Consider the following 18,570-nt stretch of genomic DNA (forward strand, 5'->3'; position numbering starts at 1 on the left):
CTTAAAATCAGTTGTTTAGTGACGTTCAAAGTTACGATCGATTCCCCCCAACAAGACTTATGACCCAATTCCAAAGTTCTGACGGCTCTCTCCCTTGCGGCCACATGACCGTATGTCAGGTACTCAGCAACTGGTCCATGGGCAGCATCTCACAGTCCGATTTTATGCATTTTACGATGGTTTTTTGGGCCAAAAAGTGGCGTTTATTTTGCTTCTCAGCAAAGATGCCCAATAATGAATCATGGATTCAGTTCACCACCACTGAAAAATAGACTGAAAAATCAAGTTGATTGTATTGGTGACCAGTGTCACAACTGTCATGGCTTACCATCATAATGGGCAGGCTCTGTTACGGTTGTAAGTCGAGGACTGCCTGTCGATTCCATCACTGGGCTTGTGGGTGACTTTCTTTACGATGTCACAACTTATGACCATAAATTGGCAGGCTCCGTGATAAGTTGAGGAGTACATACGCACCACATTATTCTATTCTATTTAATATTCTATTCTATTATTACACTATTCGATTGTAATATTTTCGTACGGATCATCCTTGACATATGGCCACAAAAGAGGCCCGAATTTCCGTTGCTATATTCACATTGATATTGTTAAGTGAGTTTTGCCCTGTTTTACAACCTGTTCTCTGTTAGTTGCAGAGTTGTTAAGTGAATCTGGCTTCCACATCAACTTTGCTCGTCAGAAGGATCGCAAAAAGGGGATCACGTGATCCCGGGGCGCTGCGACCGTCATAACTGTGAGTCAGTTGCCAAGCAACTAGATTCTGATCACATGACCATGGGGATGATGCGAGAGTGGAAAACATTCCTAAGACACTGTAGTGCCACTGTAACTTTGAACGGTCGCTAAACAAATTGTTATATGTGAAGGACTACCTGAGCTGTCATTGTGATGTTGCTATTATAGATTCCCTAATCTATTTTCTTTGTCATTTAATGACACCATAAACTCTTCCAGGATGGGGCAATTGAATGGAACTGAGTGTTTAGTAGCCAGATGCCCTTCCTGTCACCAATGCGGAGTTTTGTTCAGCAGATGATATTCTCATTGTGCCCAGAGAGAGAAATAGCTGCCTCTACCTGGGATCGAACTCACAGCCTCCTGATTGTGAGCTCCACCTCAAGGCCACCGCACCACTCTGATTCCATAATCTATCCGGAGGCTATATCAGTGAATAAAGGAATGAAACAGCAATGAAAAGAAGAAGTGCGGGGACAGGGAAGACAAGAAGGGGTGAGGAATTGACGCCTCACTGCACCTGTTTAAAGGCAATGCAGGCCCCATCACCACAGGAATATTCCGGACACGGTCCGACCGTCTGATTCCTTCCACCTGGTGGAGCCACCGGGATTTCTGTCAGGATCAGAATGAGCAACCATCAGAGTCAGCAGTACCTCCCCGCCCATCATCCACTAAACGGCATCCATTTCCTTGTGTGTTAAATACGATAACAGATGGTTAATGGATTATTTTATCTTTGGAGTTACCTGTTGACAGCTTTTTTAAAATATAGCTAATGGATGCTGGGACAATTGAATCGACAGATACATAAATTCCCACATCTTTTTAGGTAACGTAGTATTTTTATCAAATATAAATGGGAAAGTGTTATCATTCCTTCTCGGTCCGTTATGCGAAGGGAGGAGGAGAATGCATCAGATAGTTCTGGTGTCTTTTGACATCGTGCAATTGCGTACGATTGTGTAATTGTGCAATACGATTGGGCAATCATTATCGTGCAATTATAAGATGCGGCAAACGGGTGTGCTTGCCAATGCTTGCCGTGCAATTGTCTGACCATGGAGGTGTGTGTGTGTTTATCCTTACTGTCAAAACTTCAAATCAATGTTGTAAGTACCCTCCTGGTAGCTCCACCAGTGGTAAATTTAGAGCTACCTGTACCTGAGCAATCTATTTTGATTATTTAAATTGAGTTAAATTTTCAGGAAGCGCAAAAGTGGGGAGGTGATTGGAAATTTGAAGTTCCCCCTCCAGGTAGACTCAATCCCTTCCTGGTGCCCCACCCCAATTTTGCACCGACTCAGCTGCACACTCCTCCCTTCCTTACCGCAGGCGAGCTCGTCTTCTCCCTGGGAGCAGTCGGGCGAGCCGTCACACACCCGGGATACGTTGATGCACAACCGATCATTGCAGATGAAGAACCCAGGGCAAGGGGGGATCTGCGTGGAGCCTGCCTCCAAGAGTAAGAAGAGTCGTCATCTTCATCATCATTATTGCGTTTTCCCCGCTGGTGCAGGGTCCGCTTTTCAAATCGATGAACACCATTTTGTACAATCAAATACAGAAAGTCTACGGCAACTCACCCCGGCTGACTCACCCCAGTAAACTCACCGCAGGACAACTCGCTGCGGCCAACTTGCCAAAGGGACAAATCATTACAGGACAACACGGGATAACTTAAGAGGGGGACAATGGAATTGCAGCGGGCCTTGTTTTGCTTTAGGTTTGAACCTTCTCAAGGGCCTCTGTGGCTCAGACTGGTAAGACAGTCTGTTATTAACAGCAGCTGCTTGCAATTACTGCAGGTTCAAGCCCCACCAGGCCCAAGGTTGACTCAGCCTTCCATCCTTTATAAGGTAGGTAAAATGAGGACCCAGATTGTTGGGGGCAATAAGTTGACTTTGTATATAATATACAAATGGATGAACACTATTGCTTGATATAGTGTAAGCCGCCCTGAGTCTTCGGAGAAGGGTGGGATATAAATGCAAATTAAAAAAAAAAAAAAAAGTTAGCAGTCCTCAAGGCTGGGATGAGCTGCGATTCACTTGTTCCTCTATTGAGTTATCCCACATTGAATTTTCCTGCAGTGAGGTGTCTGCGGACAGTTAGCTGGGGAAACTCAGCCAGAAAATGCAAATGCAGCATCTGGGTCCAAGTAGCTATTTTTATGTCCACGTTTATTGTGTCTTGACATTTTTGCATGGGTCTTGCTTAGTTGGGCGTGAGTGAGAAAATGTTCCTAGAGTAGGGGTGTCAAACTCAAGATCTGGCCCACGATATGGTTGGATCCAGCCCATGGGGCCATCCTAGAAAATGTAAGGGGCTGGCCCGCATCGCTTTGGCCCAGTCTACCTACATTGCTTCGACCCAGTCTACCCAATGTGAAGAGGAAACATTAGGACAGCGTGGCTTTGGCCTGGTCTACTCAAAAAAAAAAAAAGGTTGGACCATAAGAAAGGCTGAGCGCCAAAGAATGGAGGCCTTTGAACTCTGGTGCTGGACAAGACTCCTGCGAGTCCCTTGGACCGCAAGGCAAACAAACAAGTCAGTCCTAGAGGAGATCAACCCTGACTGCTCTTTAGAAGGCCAGATCCTGAAGATGAATCTGAAATACTTTGGCCACCTAATGAGAAAGAAGGACTCCCTGGAAAAGAGCCTAATGCTGGGAAAGATTGAGGGCAAAAGAAGAAAGGGATGACAGAGAACGAGGTGGCTGGATGGAGTCACTGAAGCAGTCGGTGTGAGTTTAAATGGACTCCAGAGGATGGTAGAGGACAGGAAGGCCTGGAGGAACATTGTCCATGGGGTCGCAATAGGTTAGACATGACATCGCAACTAACAACAACAAACACCCAAAGCAAAGAGGAAACATGCCAGCAGTTTGGGGAGTGGCATCAAGCTGGCCACACCCATCCAGTTGGCCACATCTGCCTGCCCCCCCCCGAGGTCAATCACAGCCCTGATGTGGCCCTCAATCGAATTGAGTTTGACAGCCCCGCCCTAGAGAAATGGAGGAACACGGGACAAGGGTGCACGCGGGAGAAGAGACTACTCACCGCAGGTGTCAATGCTCTCATCGGACTGGTCCTGGCAGTGTGGGACGCCATCGCAGAGCTGTTGGTAGTGGATGCACTCTGCCCCGTGGGCGCAAGGGAACTGGTCCAGTTCGCATGTGCGGTTGCAGTGAAGCTCGTCACTGCCATCCAGGCAGTCTGCTTCATTGTCACACACCCAGCCCCGCGGCTGGCACTCCCCGCTGTGGCAGTGGAACTCATATCGCCCGCAGGGTGGCCCTGCACAGAGGGGAAGGGCAGAGGATTGGGTCCCCTTTACAACCGTGTTACTGACATAAGAACTGTTGTGGTTCAGCAGGGTAAGAAAAGTAATCAAACAGGACAGAGCTCATCTAACAACAGAAATTTTGGGCTCGGTTGTGGTCTACCTGTATCAGGTAAATTGTTCGATGGCTTAAAGTCTGGGTGGGTGGTGACAGCTCCTAATCCAGAAGATCACATATCACACAAGGTCTCAGATCCCTTGAGGGTGCTTACCCAGGGTCCTGTTGATGACAGGCTGTCGGGTTCCAGGAGAAGCTGGTGGAACAGTGGGCAGAAGAGGAGTGGCCTGTATCCCTGGACACCGAGACGGGTCCTCATCGGTACCGTCCTCACAGTCATGTACCCCATCGCACACCTGTGTACGGCTCACACAAGTGGCATTTGGACAAGCTAGCTGGCCCGGAGCACACATTACCGGACCTATAACAAGATGGGGAATTCGTTTCTAGGTTGGTGGGCTGAAGGAGGGGGAAGGAAGGAGGAAAGAGGAGATGGTTTGGTGGGAAGGGCAATCGGATGTGCAAATGCGGGTGTGCATGAACGTGTGTGCCCCCATGACGTTCATAGCAACGCTTGCGCAAGTGGAGCCATGATCTCCTGCGATGAGGCTCGTGTGAGTTGGGCCATGGTCACCTGGGACGAGGCTCACACGAGTGGGGGCCGCGGGTGCTTGCGGTGAGAATAGCATGAGTGGGGCCACGGTCACCTGGGACGAGGCTCACGCGAGTGGAGGCGTGTGCACCAGCTGGCCATTCACATGGACCAGGAGTAATTACCCTGCAGCCTGGCAGTGGGCTGCGGCCCAGAGGTTGGGGACCGCTGGTCTAGATGACTTATTTAGACTTATCTAACTCTTGACATAACTTATTGATGGACAAAGAATCAAATTACATTAGCTGTGGTTCTTCATCTGTCCTGGTGAATCCTGGAGCTCTCTCAGACCACTGTCTACTCCATCTCCTGGGGATTAGTCACCCAGCTGACTTTCATGCCTAAAGTGGGACTAGAACTCCCAGTCTCCTGGGGATTGGCCCTAAATCACCTAATCAGCTTCCGTGCTGAGGAGGGACTAAAACTCACGTTCACTTGATCATTGATGAACGTATCTTTTCTTTTATGTACACTGAGAGCATATGCACCAAGACAAATTCCTTGTGTGTCCAATCACACTTGGCCAATAAAATTCTATTCTATTCTATTCTATTCTATTGATCCAAGATCTCCCAGTTATCTTTCATGCCTAAAATGGGATTAGAACTCACTGTCTCCTGGTGATTGTCCTAAAGTCTCCCAGCTAACTTTTATGCCTGGCAAGACCAGAACTCACACTCTCCTGGTTTCCAGGGAGCACCTTAACCACTACACCTATTCCGACTCCTGGTCATTGGCCCAAAGTCACCTACTTGGCTTTTGTGCTGAGGTGGGACTAGAACTCACACTCTCCTGGTGATTGGTCCAAAGTCACCCAGCTAGCTTTCCTGTCTAAGGCAGGACTAGAACTCCCAATCAGTTTTCATGCTTAAGGCAGGACTAGAACTCACAACCCCCTGGTTTCGAGGCAGTATCTTACCCACTACACCGAGCTGGCTCCTTAATTAATAAATTAATCACACATACTAAAACAAGGATATACCCACCTGGGCAGAAAGTCTCATCCATGCCAGAGGGACAGTCCTGCCGGCCGTTGCAAACCAGAGCTTTGGGAAGGCACTGACCACTCGGGCACTGGAACTCTCCAGGAGGGCAGGCACAGTTGCGTTCATCACTAAAATCACCGCAGTCATCATGCCCGTCGCAGCGGTGCAGGTACGGCAAGCAGCGCCCGGCCGCACAACGGAACTCGCTCAGCCTGCAGGCTGGTCCACAATCTGAGACAGGGGCAAGGAGAGAGGGGGTGTTTTTTGGGGGGGGGGGGCAGGCTAGCAAAATTGGGCAGGTTCCCTGCATTTTGTTCGGATTAGTTTGAATAAAAGAACAGGAGACTGTGAGTTCGATCCTAGCTAGAAGCAAATATTTCTTTCTCTGGGCAGAATATATCTGCTGAACAGAACTCTGCATTGGCAACAGGAAGGGCATCTGGCCATTAAAACACTCTGCTAGCTCTATTCAGTTGCCCGGACTCCACTTCGCAAGGTATTATGAGGACGTTAAAAGAAGATGACGATGACTTCGAATAAAACTCCAACTGGTCCAAAATGTGCCCGTGCAGATGATAGAGGGAGCCCCTCGTGGCTCCCATGTGACACCTCTCCTGCGCTGCCTGCACTGGCTTCTGGTGGTTTTTCGGGTGCAATTCAAGGTGTTGGTTACCACCTTTAAAGCGCTCCATGGCTTAGGACCGGGCTATTTATGGGACCGCCTACTGCCACCAACAGCCTCCCATCGACCTGTGCGCTCCCACAGGGAGGGCCTCCTTGGGGTACTGTCGGTTAGACAATGTCGACTGGCGGCCCCCAGGGGGAGGGCCTTCTCTGTGGGGGCTCCTGCCCTCTGCAATTAGTTGCCTCCGGGGCTTCGACAACTCCCCGATCTCCGGACTTTCCGCCACGAGCTGAAGACTCTTTTATTCCATTGAGCAGGGCTAGCTTAAAAAATGTAGTTTTAATGGGGTTTTAGTTTTATTTTATTGTTAGTTTTTAGTATTTTGGCCATAAATTATATAAATTTTATATTGTTTTTAAACTGTATTATATTGTGCTTTTAAATAGGCTGTGAACCGCCCTGAGTCCTTTGAGAGAAGGGCAGTATACAAATTCGATTAATAAATAAATAAAATAAAATAAAAGAACACTCGATTTTCAAGATGGTCACATTTGTTTCTTGTGGAAGGGTGGTCCCTCCTTCCTCCTCCCCCTTTCCACCAAGGGTCAGCCTCAGGATCGCACCTTCCATATTAGTCACCTTTTCTCCATCATCTCCAGCTTGAATCCAGAGATATAGGGAGTCCTCGCCTTATGACCGCTACTGAGCCCACAATTTTCACTGGTAAGTGAGACGATGGTTTGAGGAGTTTTGCCCCATTTTGGGATCAGAGCAGTTAAGCCAATCCCTGCCTCAGTTAAGCGAGCCGCACGGTCTTTTTGTGAATCTGGCTTCCCTCTTGTCTCTCCTCATCAGAGGATCATACGACACTTGGACCATCGTAAATTACGAGTCGAGTGCCCAGTGTCCAGATTTGGATTACCTGAACAGGGGATGCTGCGATGGTTGTTAAGTGTGAAAAACAATCATGAGTCACTTTTTTCAGTGCCATTGTAACTTGGAACGGTCACGAAACACGTTGTAAGGCAAGGATTACCTGTACAATGCCAGAATCCAGGAAGGCCAACAAAAATGGGGATGGAAGTTCCAGAGCCTTCCCTCCAGGGACCGGGGCCCCTTCGGGCAGGCAAGAGACCCCAAGGGCTGCCATGGATGCGGCTTCCTCTTTCCCTGCCTGCTTTGGCCCTCTTCCTCCTGGCAGCCCTTCCAGACTCCATCAGAATAGAGCTGGAAGGGAGCTTGGAGGTCCTCTAGTCCAGCCCCCGGCTCAAGCAGGAGACCCTGAACCATTTCAGACAAGTGACTGTCCAGTCTCTTCTTGAACACCTCCCGTGATGGAGCACCCACAACTTCTGGTGGAAAACAGTTCCATTGGTTAATTGTTAATCCTCACTGTTGGAAGGGAGGGGAGGAGGGAGGGGAGGGAGGGAGGAAGAGAAGGAGGAAAGGAGGGAGGGAGAGGAGGAAGGGAGGGAGGAAGAGAAGGAGGGAGGGAGAGAGGAAGAGACGGAGGGAGGAGAGAAGAGAAGGAGGGAGGGAGGGAGGGAGGAAGGGAGGAAGGGGAGGAGGGAGGAAGGAAGGAAAAAAGGAAAAAACGAGTGAGGAAGGAAAGGAGGGAATCAGAGAGAGAAGGGTGGGAGGAAGGAAGGTATGAAAGAATGGAGGGAGGGAAGAAGGAAGCCCTTCCTTTCTTCTTTCCTCTCTCTTTCTCCTGCCTTCCTGTCTTACAGAATCATATGGCTGGAAGGAACCTTGGAGATCTTCTAGTCCAACCTCTAGACCAAATAACCATTTGAGACAACTGGCTGTCCAACCTCTTATTAAAAACCTCCAGTGATGAAGCACCTGCAACTTCCAGTGGCAAGCCGTTCCACTGGTTAATTTCCTCAATGTTAGGAAGTTTCTCCTTAATTCCAGGTTGCTTCTTTCCTGGATTAGTTTCTAGCCATTATTTCTTGTCTTGCCTTCTGGGATTTTGGAAAATAAGTGGATCCCCTCTTCTTTATGGCAGCCCCCCAAATACTGGAATGCTACTATCATGTCCTTATTTTCTCCAGGCTGGCCAAACCCCAGATGCCCCCAGCGCAAGCTCACCTATCTCGTCTGAGGGATCAGCAAACCCACAATCCAGCTCCCCATCACAGCGGTCCCGGCGAGCGATGCAGCGGCCGTTGTTGCATCGGAACTCCTGCGGAGAGCATCCGGGCGAGGGGCAGTCCTTTTCATCTGAGTGGTCGGCGCAGTCTGCGGTGCCATCACAGTGGTATTCCCAGGGGATGCACTGCCCATCGCCACACCGGTATTGGTCTGGAGTACAGCTCGAGGGGCAGAATTCGTCCGAACCGTCCCGACAATCGTCTTCATTGTCACAAATCCAGGCCTTCGGGACGCAACGCCCGCCCGTATGGCAAGCAAATTCCGATTCGGCACAGTGGGAGGGGGCACTGCAAGTCTCCAGAGGGGAAGTACATTGCCATAGGCCTGCCTCACATGAGCTGGAAGGGGGAGAGAGCATCATTGAATCGAGGAGGAGGTACGACTAGCACAGGGGGCTTTTTCATCCAAGCTGCGACTATCAGGACCTTGAGGGTCCCATCCTTCAGCTTGGGATCCCAAATGTGAAAGTCACATCCGTAATCCCCAGGCAACACTTCTGTGTGCCACAAGGTGGCACGTGGTACCTGTTCCTATGCTCCATGCCCCACTTCATTCTACCTTTTGGCGTGTGCTTAGGAGTACTGCCTGGTGGATGAGAATGCAAGAAATGTTGAAGACGTGCCACACGGGCCTTTATGTCACAGCCGAAAACATGGCACCCAAAATTGCTTTCTCGTATTCAAAGGAAGTTTGTAGGAGAAAATTTTAACAATCGACAGCTGTGTAGAAGCTGCAGTGGTCATGGCTTCCCTTGGTCTCCTTTCTTAAGTCACCAGGAAGTTGACAAAACATTTAATTCTTGAGCAGAATAAGGGAGTCAAAAGGATGCAGTTTGGCTGGTTCTAGGGGCCATCTCTGTCAAAATAGCTTTCTGACTGGTCTGCTTGCCTTCCCAGAAGGGGAGAACAAGGTCTGGTTGGTTTCCCACACCCCACGTACAAGGGGTACATGGAATGACCAAACACGAGGGTGTTTCTGAACACAGCAAGGGGACCTCAGTGGAATCTGCGGCTGTGTATCAGATCAGGATAACCCTCCCCACTCCTCATTTTGCCTCTCCAGAAGGAAGTCTGATCTAGTGGTATGTGTGAATGAGTGGGGAGGAGATGGAGGAAACAATCAGATAAGAAAAAGTATAGCCTGCAGCTGTGCAATGGGCAGATGAAAAAAATTCAGGAAGAAATCTCACTAAATTGTCAGGCAGTAAAAAGAGACGGTGGAAGATGTGCACTTTCAGACTTGAAAGATTCTGTTCATGTAGCCGTACAATCAAGCAGAATTCGCTCATGTGGACGTGTTTCCTGTCTATTTGGGAGGCTGACATGAACCCTACGCCTGGGCAGAGAGATCTGTCCCAGAACAGTGAGCAGGTGAAGTTATCTCTCCTGTGTACACTCCATTCACCAGAATGAGACAACTCGCCACAGACAACTTACCATGGATAACTTGTCACAGAGTACTCAAGTCACTGCAGGATAACTTGTTGTGAGATAGTTCAATAAATACAAATGTTAGATTAATTTCAGTGAAACTGTGGCCAGTAATAATATTTTTTTTAAAAAAAATCAAGCCAGAAATACAAGAGTTACAATAATTTTGACAAAAATGTGGTCATCAATAACAAAAGTAACCGAATGAAACGAGAAATGCAGCATTGCAGTGTCTGCGGCATGATATCCCATGGCGAGTTGTCTTGAGGCAACTTGGCCGTGGTGAGTTGGCTCCAGTGAATTGTCCTAGACCCCCATTCACAGATAACCCCCTTTATCCACAGCTGCTTTCTCCAGGGAGGAAAATGAGTCCTTTTGGTAGCCAGCGGATGAATTATTTGCAACAGCTCCCCCTCCTCGAATCCCCCTCTGCCGGTCCCAGAGGGGAGAAGACAGAGGGCCACAGTCTGGGAGGAATGCAGCTGAGCGCCCCCCTCCCCGTGATGAGTGAACCTCCCTCAGCAACTCCACCCCTTACCAGTTCCTGCATTCCTGCATCACCAGTGCCCCCAGTGGAAACTGGGTGCCCTCCCAGAAGCAAGGGCATTCCGATGGATCAATGCAGCGTCCACCTGGCAGGGGAGACAAAGAGGGCAGAGTGGCGGAAGTAGCAGAGGATGTCCACCTGCATCAGAGGGGCATCGTGTCTATATGTGGGGATAAGAGGACTCCTCGGTCAAGGGCTGTCTTGCTTGTCTTCTGTGGACCTGGCCAGAAGGTTTTAAAGACCCAGCGCCATATCTAAGGCTGGAGGACATCCCACAACTTCCCCTTCCATTTTCTCTCTCTCCCTCTCTCTTTTTCTCTCCCTCTCTGTTTCCCTCCCTCCCTCTGTCAGTCCTGTCCCAGCTTGAACCTCTAAGCAGGTTCTAACTCCAGTCGGTCAAGAAAGGTATACTTTCCCAGAAGTCAAGTGGATTACAGTAGTGCAAAGCCAGAGCTGAAATTTGCATGCTGAATTCCCCAAATGAAACCGTCCCCCTCTAAGTGCCTTCACACCGCCTTTGCATCATCCCCTCCCCTCATCGTCCAATCATATTCAAAGAAGATAGTTTTGGGACGGTTACCTGAAGTGTCAGACAGTCTGTTCCGTTCTCAGATGTCTGGACTTGAAGCCGTGTCTCAGGAAGGCACAGTGCAGTGTTTCATCTTCCCCCCCCCTTCCATCCAGCTCCCCCCAGGGTTCGTGGCAGATTGGCACCAGCAGTGCCAGCTCTGACAGTGTGTGTGTGTGTTCAGTCCACCCACCCAGCCTTCATTGGGCTGTAAGATCCCATCACTTTGACTTTTGGGAATGACACCATCCCCAACCTATGCTGACCTTCTCAACCTTCCCTGCCAGCATCTCAAGGAAGGCCTTCCACACCAGGGGCGGTATTCACTTACCTTCGCTACCGATTTGCAAATGTGAGCACACACGCACCACCTCCATGCATGCACAGAGCCTCTCGCGCATGCGCAGAGGGTCCAAGACGGGATGTGATGAGGGTGGGTGGAGTCTCCTACAGCCGCCACTACCGGTTCGCCTGAACCGGATAGAACCGGCTGACTACCACCCCCACTCCACACCCCCACTTCCTTCTCTTCCCTGGTTTCCCCTGGCTCCGCCCACAGGCACCCGGAAGCTCCACCCTCCCCTTTACCCCCAAGGCTGCTGCCCCTCTCTTATCTCACCATGCAACACTTTGCCTTCTGGACAGAAGCACCCCTCCACACAGGACACCATCTCCATGGGGCAGTGTTCGGTGGGCTCCAGGCCGAAGTTCTGGCAGGTTGGTGGGCAGGCGGGGCCACAGGGGTCATACTCCATCCCGTGGTCACACTGTAGAGCTGAGCAAGTGGAGGAGGGGGTAGGTATTTATTTATTTTATTTATTTATTTATTTTTCGCATTTTTATACCGCCCTATCTCCCTAGGGACTCACGGTGGTTTACAGCCAGATAAAACATACATATAAATACAAAATAAAACATCAATTAAAAAACTTATTAAATAAGGCCGAATATTTAAAAATAGCAATACAAATAATAAAACCCCATTAAAACCAAATTCAAAATTTAAAATTCTAGTCCAGTCCTGCGCAGATAAATAGATGTGTCTTAAGCTCGCGGCGAAAGGTTCGAAGGTCAGGAAGTTGGCGAAGTCCTGGGGGAAGTTCGTTCCAGACGGTGGGAGCCCCCACAGAGAAGGCCCTTCCCCTGGGTGTCGCCAGTCGGCACTGCCTGGCCGACGGCACCCTGAGGAGTCCCTCTCTGTGAGAGCGCACAGGTCTCACAGAGAGGTAGAAGGGCAAAGCCCCGATCTAGATCTGGAAGAGGGCCCGGAAGCTCATTCTCCAGATTTTCCTCATCCCCACCCAAAGAAAAGCCAGATTTGCTGGAATGTATCCTGGATTCCCAGGATAGAGGGAGCAGCTGCATCCCAGAGGACCAAGAGAAAGCAAAATTTAGATAGTTCTGCTCAGCCCATCTTTGGGGAACGTCTATCTCCAGATTATGTGATTGGCCTCAGTTATGTAATGCAGCTGGTGCCAATGCCATCACTGACTGTCACTTGCATACCCATGTTGCAAAGTTGCAAGGATGACCACACAATGCCGCGTAATGCACTTGCATCACTCCTCCTTCCTCCTGAGCATGGGAGCAAGAGGAGGAGTGGAGACCAGAACCAGGGACCTTGGAGAAAGCGGTTTCATGAACAGTTGACCAGGGATGGACCCTGGACCGGACAAGACCAGGCAGCAAGAGCTGACTTGACAGAGGGACTCCTTCAGGGAGGAGGCTATGACAATTCGCCACCACAACTCGCCACAGCCAATTTGCTGTGGCCAATTTGCTGCAGGACAATTAGCCACGTGTCAGGGTTCCAAGTAACACCACCAACTAAGTAAAACTCCACTTTCCCACAGCACTAAGTGTGGCAGCCCTGAAGATGCAAAAGAAAAGATGACTTCCAGGGCTAACCCCATGGCCAACTTGCCGCGGGACAAGAGTGACACTACTATCAAAGAAATGGCTTTAATGGAATCATTAAAGAAAGGAGGGGCAGGAGGATGAAATGCAAAGGAGAAAAATTTAAAACAATTCTTTCTCTATTTGAAATCATGAAATTGGATGGTTCCATTGTCCCGCAGCAACTTATCCCACAGTGAGGGAGCTGTGGGGAGTTGTCGCGTGGGGAGTTGGTGGCAGTGAATTGGCTGCGGTGAAGTTATCCCATTCCGTTCAGGGAAATGGGGCAAGAGGGATTTTTTGCTTGCTGGGCTCTTTTGTTCAGTCAGGATGATTCTCTGAGCTTCTGGCCTTCCCTAGACCCACCCCAGAGAAGGTCTCCTCCTTCCCAGCCTCTTCCAAAGCTTACGGCACAGTTCCTGGCTTCTCCAGCGTATGGAGACTCCTCGTTGGATGCACTCCTCAGCGTAAGTTGCAATAGCCGTACAGAGGCATTCACAGTCCCCTCCAGAGTCACACCTGAGCAAAGAGGAGACAGAAAGGGGATCAGATCAGCAGGGAGGGCAGCGGAAAGTCCCCCCACCACCACACCCTGCCATGTCACCAAGCCATTTATCTATTGGGCGGGGCCCAGCAAGACATAGCACAGCATGTAAAATTCAGTGGAATGGCCTATAAAATGCGCATGGAAATATAAAACCCCGGAGCAGTGAATTATTTTAAAAACACACAGTTCAAGCAAGACATAAAATGAAATCATGCACAATGTTGACTAGTCGTCTCGTGATGCACACTGGGCAGCGTGACTTTGTCATGATGAAATACTCTACTAATTTTGACACAGATGGCCTCTTTGACCCCTCTTTGAAATCAGCGGTCCTCTCTGTCCAAAATGTGGACTTTGCTGCCTTCACAAGAGCAGACTTTGTCTTTCAAATGCAGATGGAAGTGCTGAATCTAGTCCTGATGGGTTTGTTCTCCTATGTTGTGCCACACATTTATGAAGTGGCTGTTTTGTTTCCCCAATGTACAGATCTGCACATGGCTCACATGCATATACCATGTTGGCCAGTTGTGTGGGGGTGTTTTATCCTTGGGGTGGGCAAGCTTCTGCCTTAGCTGATTCCTGAGTTTAAAGTGTGCATGTATGTTGTGTTGGCTGAAGATCCCCCTGAGCTTTTCAAATACCGGCGGGTGGACCTCACAAGGATTCTCCAAGTGGGAAGAAGCACAAGTGCTGAAAATTAAAAAGAACTGCTTTTTTTGGGACCCATTGGGAAATTTCTACGGCAGTCCAAATGTGGTTAAATTTGTGAGGGTTTTTTTTGGATCGTAGCCATTGCGTCAACCAAATACATTTGGTTAGTATATGCTGCAAATCCTTTTGCAAACTCAAAAAAAAAAAAAAGAAAGAAAGGTTTGGGTGTGTGTGAACACGCCCTAATTATTCCTGGTGAATATCAGAGACAGGAACCCACTGAACTTCTCCTTGAAGTTGGAAATGTCCCACCACAGCTGAGAATCCGGGCCTTTTTCTGCACATTAACTATCCATGGTTGACTCTCCTTAGGGACATCTAGAATCACGTTTCTCTGGGCCAATACAAACCCACGATTTTTACACATGCACCAAGCCCGAAGTCTCATCACATTGAGGGGTGTGTGCCATCCCAAACCCTGGTGGCCTTGCACTCAATGGGAGAACTTCACGTGGGGGTCTCTGAGCACAATTGGGAAAGCAGTTTTCTGCCCATCCAGGATTAGCTGGCAAGGATGGCACATCACCTCCTGTCCTGCCAAAGTAAGTGACCAGGTTCAGCAGCTTCGGCAGGAAGGTTGAAAGATCCATCTGGGTGATGCACCTATTTCTCCTTCCTACGCAACAGGTTCTCCTTCAGTGGTGGGTTTCTACCGGTTTGCCCCCATTCAGGCGAACCGGTAGTGGAGGTGGCAGGAGGCTTGCCCACCCACCCGGACATCATCACGGATGCTCTGTGCGTGCGCAGGTGCACACATGAACACGCTCTTGATTCCAAACCAGTAGCAAAGGTAAATGGAATCCACAACTGTTCTCCTTCGACCTGTTCTTCCTAGTAGGAGAGCTTTACCTGGGGTCCCTATCTTCCCACCCCTGCCCTCTCCAGCTGACCCTCACTCACCCGCAGGCATCGAAAACACACCACTCATAAAACTGTTGGCAGGGCAGCTCCTCACGGCATCGGGCAAAGAGATCCTGAAGGAGGATCCCGCAGCGCTTCCGAGCCCACGTTGCACGGTGAGAATTCACCTGGTGGGGGGGGAGAGATGTGGAGTTGTGGGAACACCGATGATCTCATTTTCCAATTTGCAACCACCAAGGGTCCCTTCACCCACCCAGAACGCATGCTCATCCAGTCCTACCAGAGAGTGAGTTTTCCCCCCATCAGTGCAATCACAGGTCGTACCGTGCAGGGATGTTCAAAGTCCTCGGCGTTGACTTCAGGACACAGGAGGCTGATGCGCCAGGAGTTGCCAAAAAGGTCAGCCGTGGGCTCCACGATGCCTTGTTGACTGGAGAAGTCGTTCTCTGCATCACCGTCAAAATTCCCACAGAGTCCAGCCACTCGGCCTTGGTACTTGGCTTCCAGTTTGATGTAGACCCGAGTGCCTGGGGAGGCAAGGACAGGATGAGGGGCTGAGGCCCAGTGTCCCATTCCAATGAGGTGCTCACTTGATTTCAGGATACTGATTCAGGCTTAGGATCCCAAGACAAGCTACAACAACGTCATTCCCCACCCCACAATAATTATCAAATGTCAGCCATGAATGAGGTCCATTAAGACCTTCATAGCACGAGAGGTGAGTTTCTCACTCTTGAAATTGACTCGAACATTCACCTATATTCTGCTTTGCTCACAACTTGACAAAGAATGGGGGGGGGATTGGAGTGCAAGGATGGGGGGCAATGGCTTTCTGGCATCATTGGTCTCCTCCTCCAGGACACCCAGAGCAGATGCCACAGCGTGATTGGCTGGTTCCCAAAACAGAGTGAACAGAAGTGATTGGTGGATGTGATGGACTGTGGGTGGACCGCAGGGAAAGGGGCAATGAATTGTGTGTGCTTTTGCACAGGAAGCTCAGAGCTATTTTTGCTTCTTCTGTGCCAATGTGGATTTATTTAGTAAAGTTTATATTGTTCTGGTTCATCATCTAATGACCCCGTAATCCCTTGCGGGGTGGAGTCTGGGCAACTGAACGGAGCTGAGTGTTTAATGGCCAGATGCCTTTCCTGTCGCCAATGTGGAGTTTTTGCAGCAGATATATTCTCATTGTGCCCAGAGAGAGAGAAATATCTGCCTCTATCTAGGATCAAACTCAAAGCCTTCTCATTGTGAGGTGAGAGCTCCACCTTTAGGCCATCGTACCACTTGATTTATTTAGTGAAGTTTATACTCTTGGTAAAATAATGTCCCAGCAGTTTCTTTTTCTGAATTCACTAACTGGACAGTTGATGTTTGCCACGTAACAGCGAGAAGAGGGTCTGCGGAGACCTCTGGGAGAATGTGACAGTCGTGACTGCTGGAGGACACAGCACAGACAACCTGGTTCACCTCATCAACTGGTCCAGTGGCTGCCTTCAAACCTGTGATGTCTACCAAGCTGATCGCTTGATCGGTTCTGGTAGGCTTCATGCACGCTGCAACCAGACTGGATGTTCTGTGCAAACCTAACTAGAAGGTGTTCCATGCTGAGGGAATACAAAGGTGGGTAACCTTGAGATGTTCCTCAGGAATTGGGGAGATCTCCAGAAGAGGCGATTTAGGAGCTTACGGGGCTCATGTCTGGCTGGACACGAAAAATGGGACCGCTCGGCTGCACCTCACCTCCATCCCAGAGCACCGTCAACCCCATTTGAGTGAGGAGCACCAGAAACAGTCCAGCTCTTTCCAAGGTCAGCCCGTTCCCGCTGTAGGTCTTGGGCAGCCGCACCGAGACGCCGTTCACAGTCACGTCCTTTCCTAGCACAAGCAGAGGGAAGATCAGGAAGGACACAAAGCTGCTGGGGCGCAAACGGCCTCCTTACGCGCCCACAACCATCTTACCTCGGAGCAGGTGAACCGTCATGCTGCCGATCAGCACTACCACCGACTTAGTGCAGGTGGTGCCACTGGTGCCGCAGGGGACGTTCTCGGCAGTGACGGTGAAGGCGCCACTGTTCTCACGGACCAGGATGTACTCGCAGTCCCCCAGGAATGTGTACACCCGCCTGTCAAAGGTTATGTAGTGCGGATCTCCGGTGGCTATGCAGGTTGCCGCACAGTTGTGGCGGCTGCATTCCCAGCGCTGCTTTCTGCAAATGCTGGGGAGGGAGGGAGGGAGGGAGGGAGGATTGTGAACCCCTTGCACCGCTGCTTGGCGGGAGGTCATCCCTCCCAGTCTCCCGTGCAGGCCTGGACAGACTTGTCCTCCTCACCAAGTGTTGCAGTCCCTGGCGATGGTCTCATTGGGCTGGTAGAGGTGGCCGTTGTGGTGACAGGGGCATTCCTCTGGGGACACGCAATATTCGTTCTGCCAAAGGAGAGAAGGGATGAGATGGAGGGGCCACCCTTGTCACTCTGAATCAAGCCCGCTTGGCTAAGGGAGGGGAAGAGGAGGCTCCTGCAGCAAGAAAGCAAGCTATGCTTATCTGGCATGAACGCAAAGATACGACGAGGGAGAGTTCAGCTGGTTCCAGAGCACGGTGAAGTTTGGGTGATGCTAATGCTCTCCATGGAGTGTGCAAAGCAGGAGCAGTGCCGATGAGTGCTACTGCTTCTATTTGGGAAGACTGACAAGAGTTCTCTCCTTTGTGTGGCTATACGCAGTTGTGTGCAAGCGCAAATCAACAAAACCGGGCATCTCTTTTGGAGCAGTACAGGGTAATCATCAGCCTACCATCCCAATTGAGTCCAAACCTTTTGCTGCTAAAGTGGTTGTGTGAGTCATGAAGCGATCCACAAACACCGGCTGGCAGTCCAATGCCACAATCCCAGATTCTTAAACTCTACCAACACCAAACCAAATGGCACCAGCAGTTCACCTTCCAACGGCCCTGACCTGATGTAACCTCCTCCACACAAGACCCAACCCAAGACCCTCACTTCACACACCCACACCTGAAGTCCTTATAAACGGAAGAATGCTGACATCCCCTAAACTGCACTGAAACATGACAAAATGTTCAGAAACCCACCCACAAGCTCGGAGAACAAAGCTACACCCTCATCCTATACCCAAGATGCAGATATTTACCACAAAATTCATCAGCATTTTGACCTACAACCAGGTTATAAACCCTTTTGAATCCAAATCAACCACACAGTGAACCAGAGACAGCGCTGGCCCTCAATCAACCCACGCAAGCCTCCTACCGCCAGCAGTTCACCTTCCAATGACCCTCACCCGATGTAACTTCCCTATCACAAAACTCTCATTGATGACTCACACCTGACTCATCACAAGATTCATCACAAGACCCTCACTCGACACCCCACATCCACATCCACACCTGAAGCCCTTGTAAACACTGAAAACCCCGCTGAGGATGTTATCTAGCCTGGTGACAAAATGTTCAGAAACCAACCCACAA

The 18,570-nt window shown here is 49.9% G+C and overlaps 1 protein-coding gene across 1 annotated transcript in view; it reads right to left on the minus strand.

The window, feature by feature from the left end:
• Window positions 1-18,570, minus strand: part of LOC131198296 (SCO-spondin-like) — a 139,980-nt gene that overhangs the window by 103,618 nt on the left and 17,792 nt on the right. The window contains exons 19-32 of the mRNA XM_058182783.1: window positions 17,416-17,510; window positions 17,045-17,301; window positions 16,826-16,960; window positions 15,407-15,609; window positions 15,122-15,249; window positions 13,373-13,482; window positions 11,687-11,842; window positions 10,491-10,584; window positions 8,460-8,860; window positions 5,741-5,971; window positions 4,317-4,523; window positions 3,822-4,058; window positions 2,090-2,212; window positions 1,280-1,374 (exon numbers count right to left, since the gene is read on the minus strand). Coding sequence (XP_058038766.1) covers window positions 1,280-1,374; window positions 2,090-2,212; window positions 3,822-4,058; window positions 4,317-4,523; window positions 5,741-5,971; window positions 8,460-8,860; window positions 10,491-10,584; window positions 11,687-11,842; window positions 13,373-13,482; window positions 15,122-15,249; window positions 15,407-15,609; window positions 16,826-16,960; window positions 17,045-17,301; window positions 17,416-17,510 — 2,472 coding nt within the window. The remainder of the gene's footprint in view (window positions 1-1,279; window positions 1,375-2,089; window positions 2,213-3,821; window positions 4,059-4,316; window positions 4,524-5,740; window positions 5,972-8,459; window positions 8,861-10,490; window positions 10,585-11,686; window positions 11,843-13,372; window positions 13,483-15,121; window positions 15,250-15,406; window positions 15,610-16,825; window positions 16,961-17,044; window positions 17,302-17,415; window positions 17,511-18,570) is intronic.

This window comes from Ahaetulla prasina, chromosome 4, assembly GCF_028640845.1.
Source record: "Ahaetulla prasina isolate Xishuangbanna chromosome 4, ASM2864084v1, whole genome shotgun sequence".
NCBI lineage: Eukaryota > Metazoa > Chordata > Lepidosauria > Squamata > Colubridae > Ahaetulla > Ahaetulla prasina.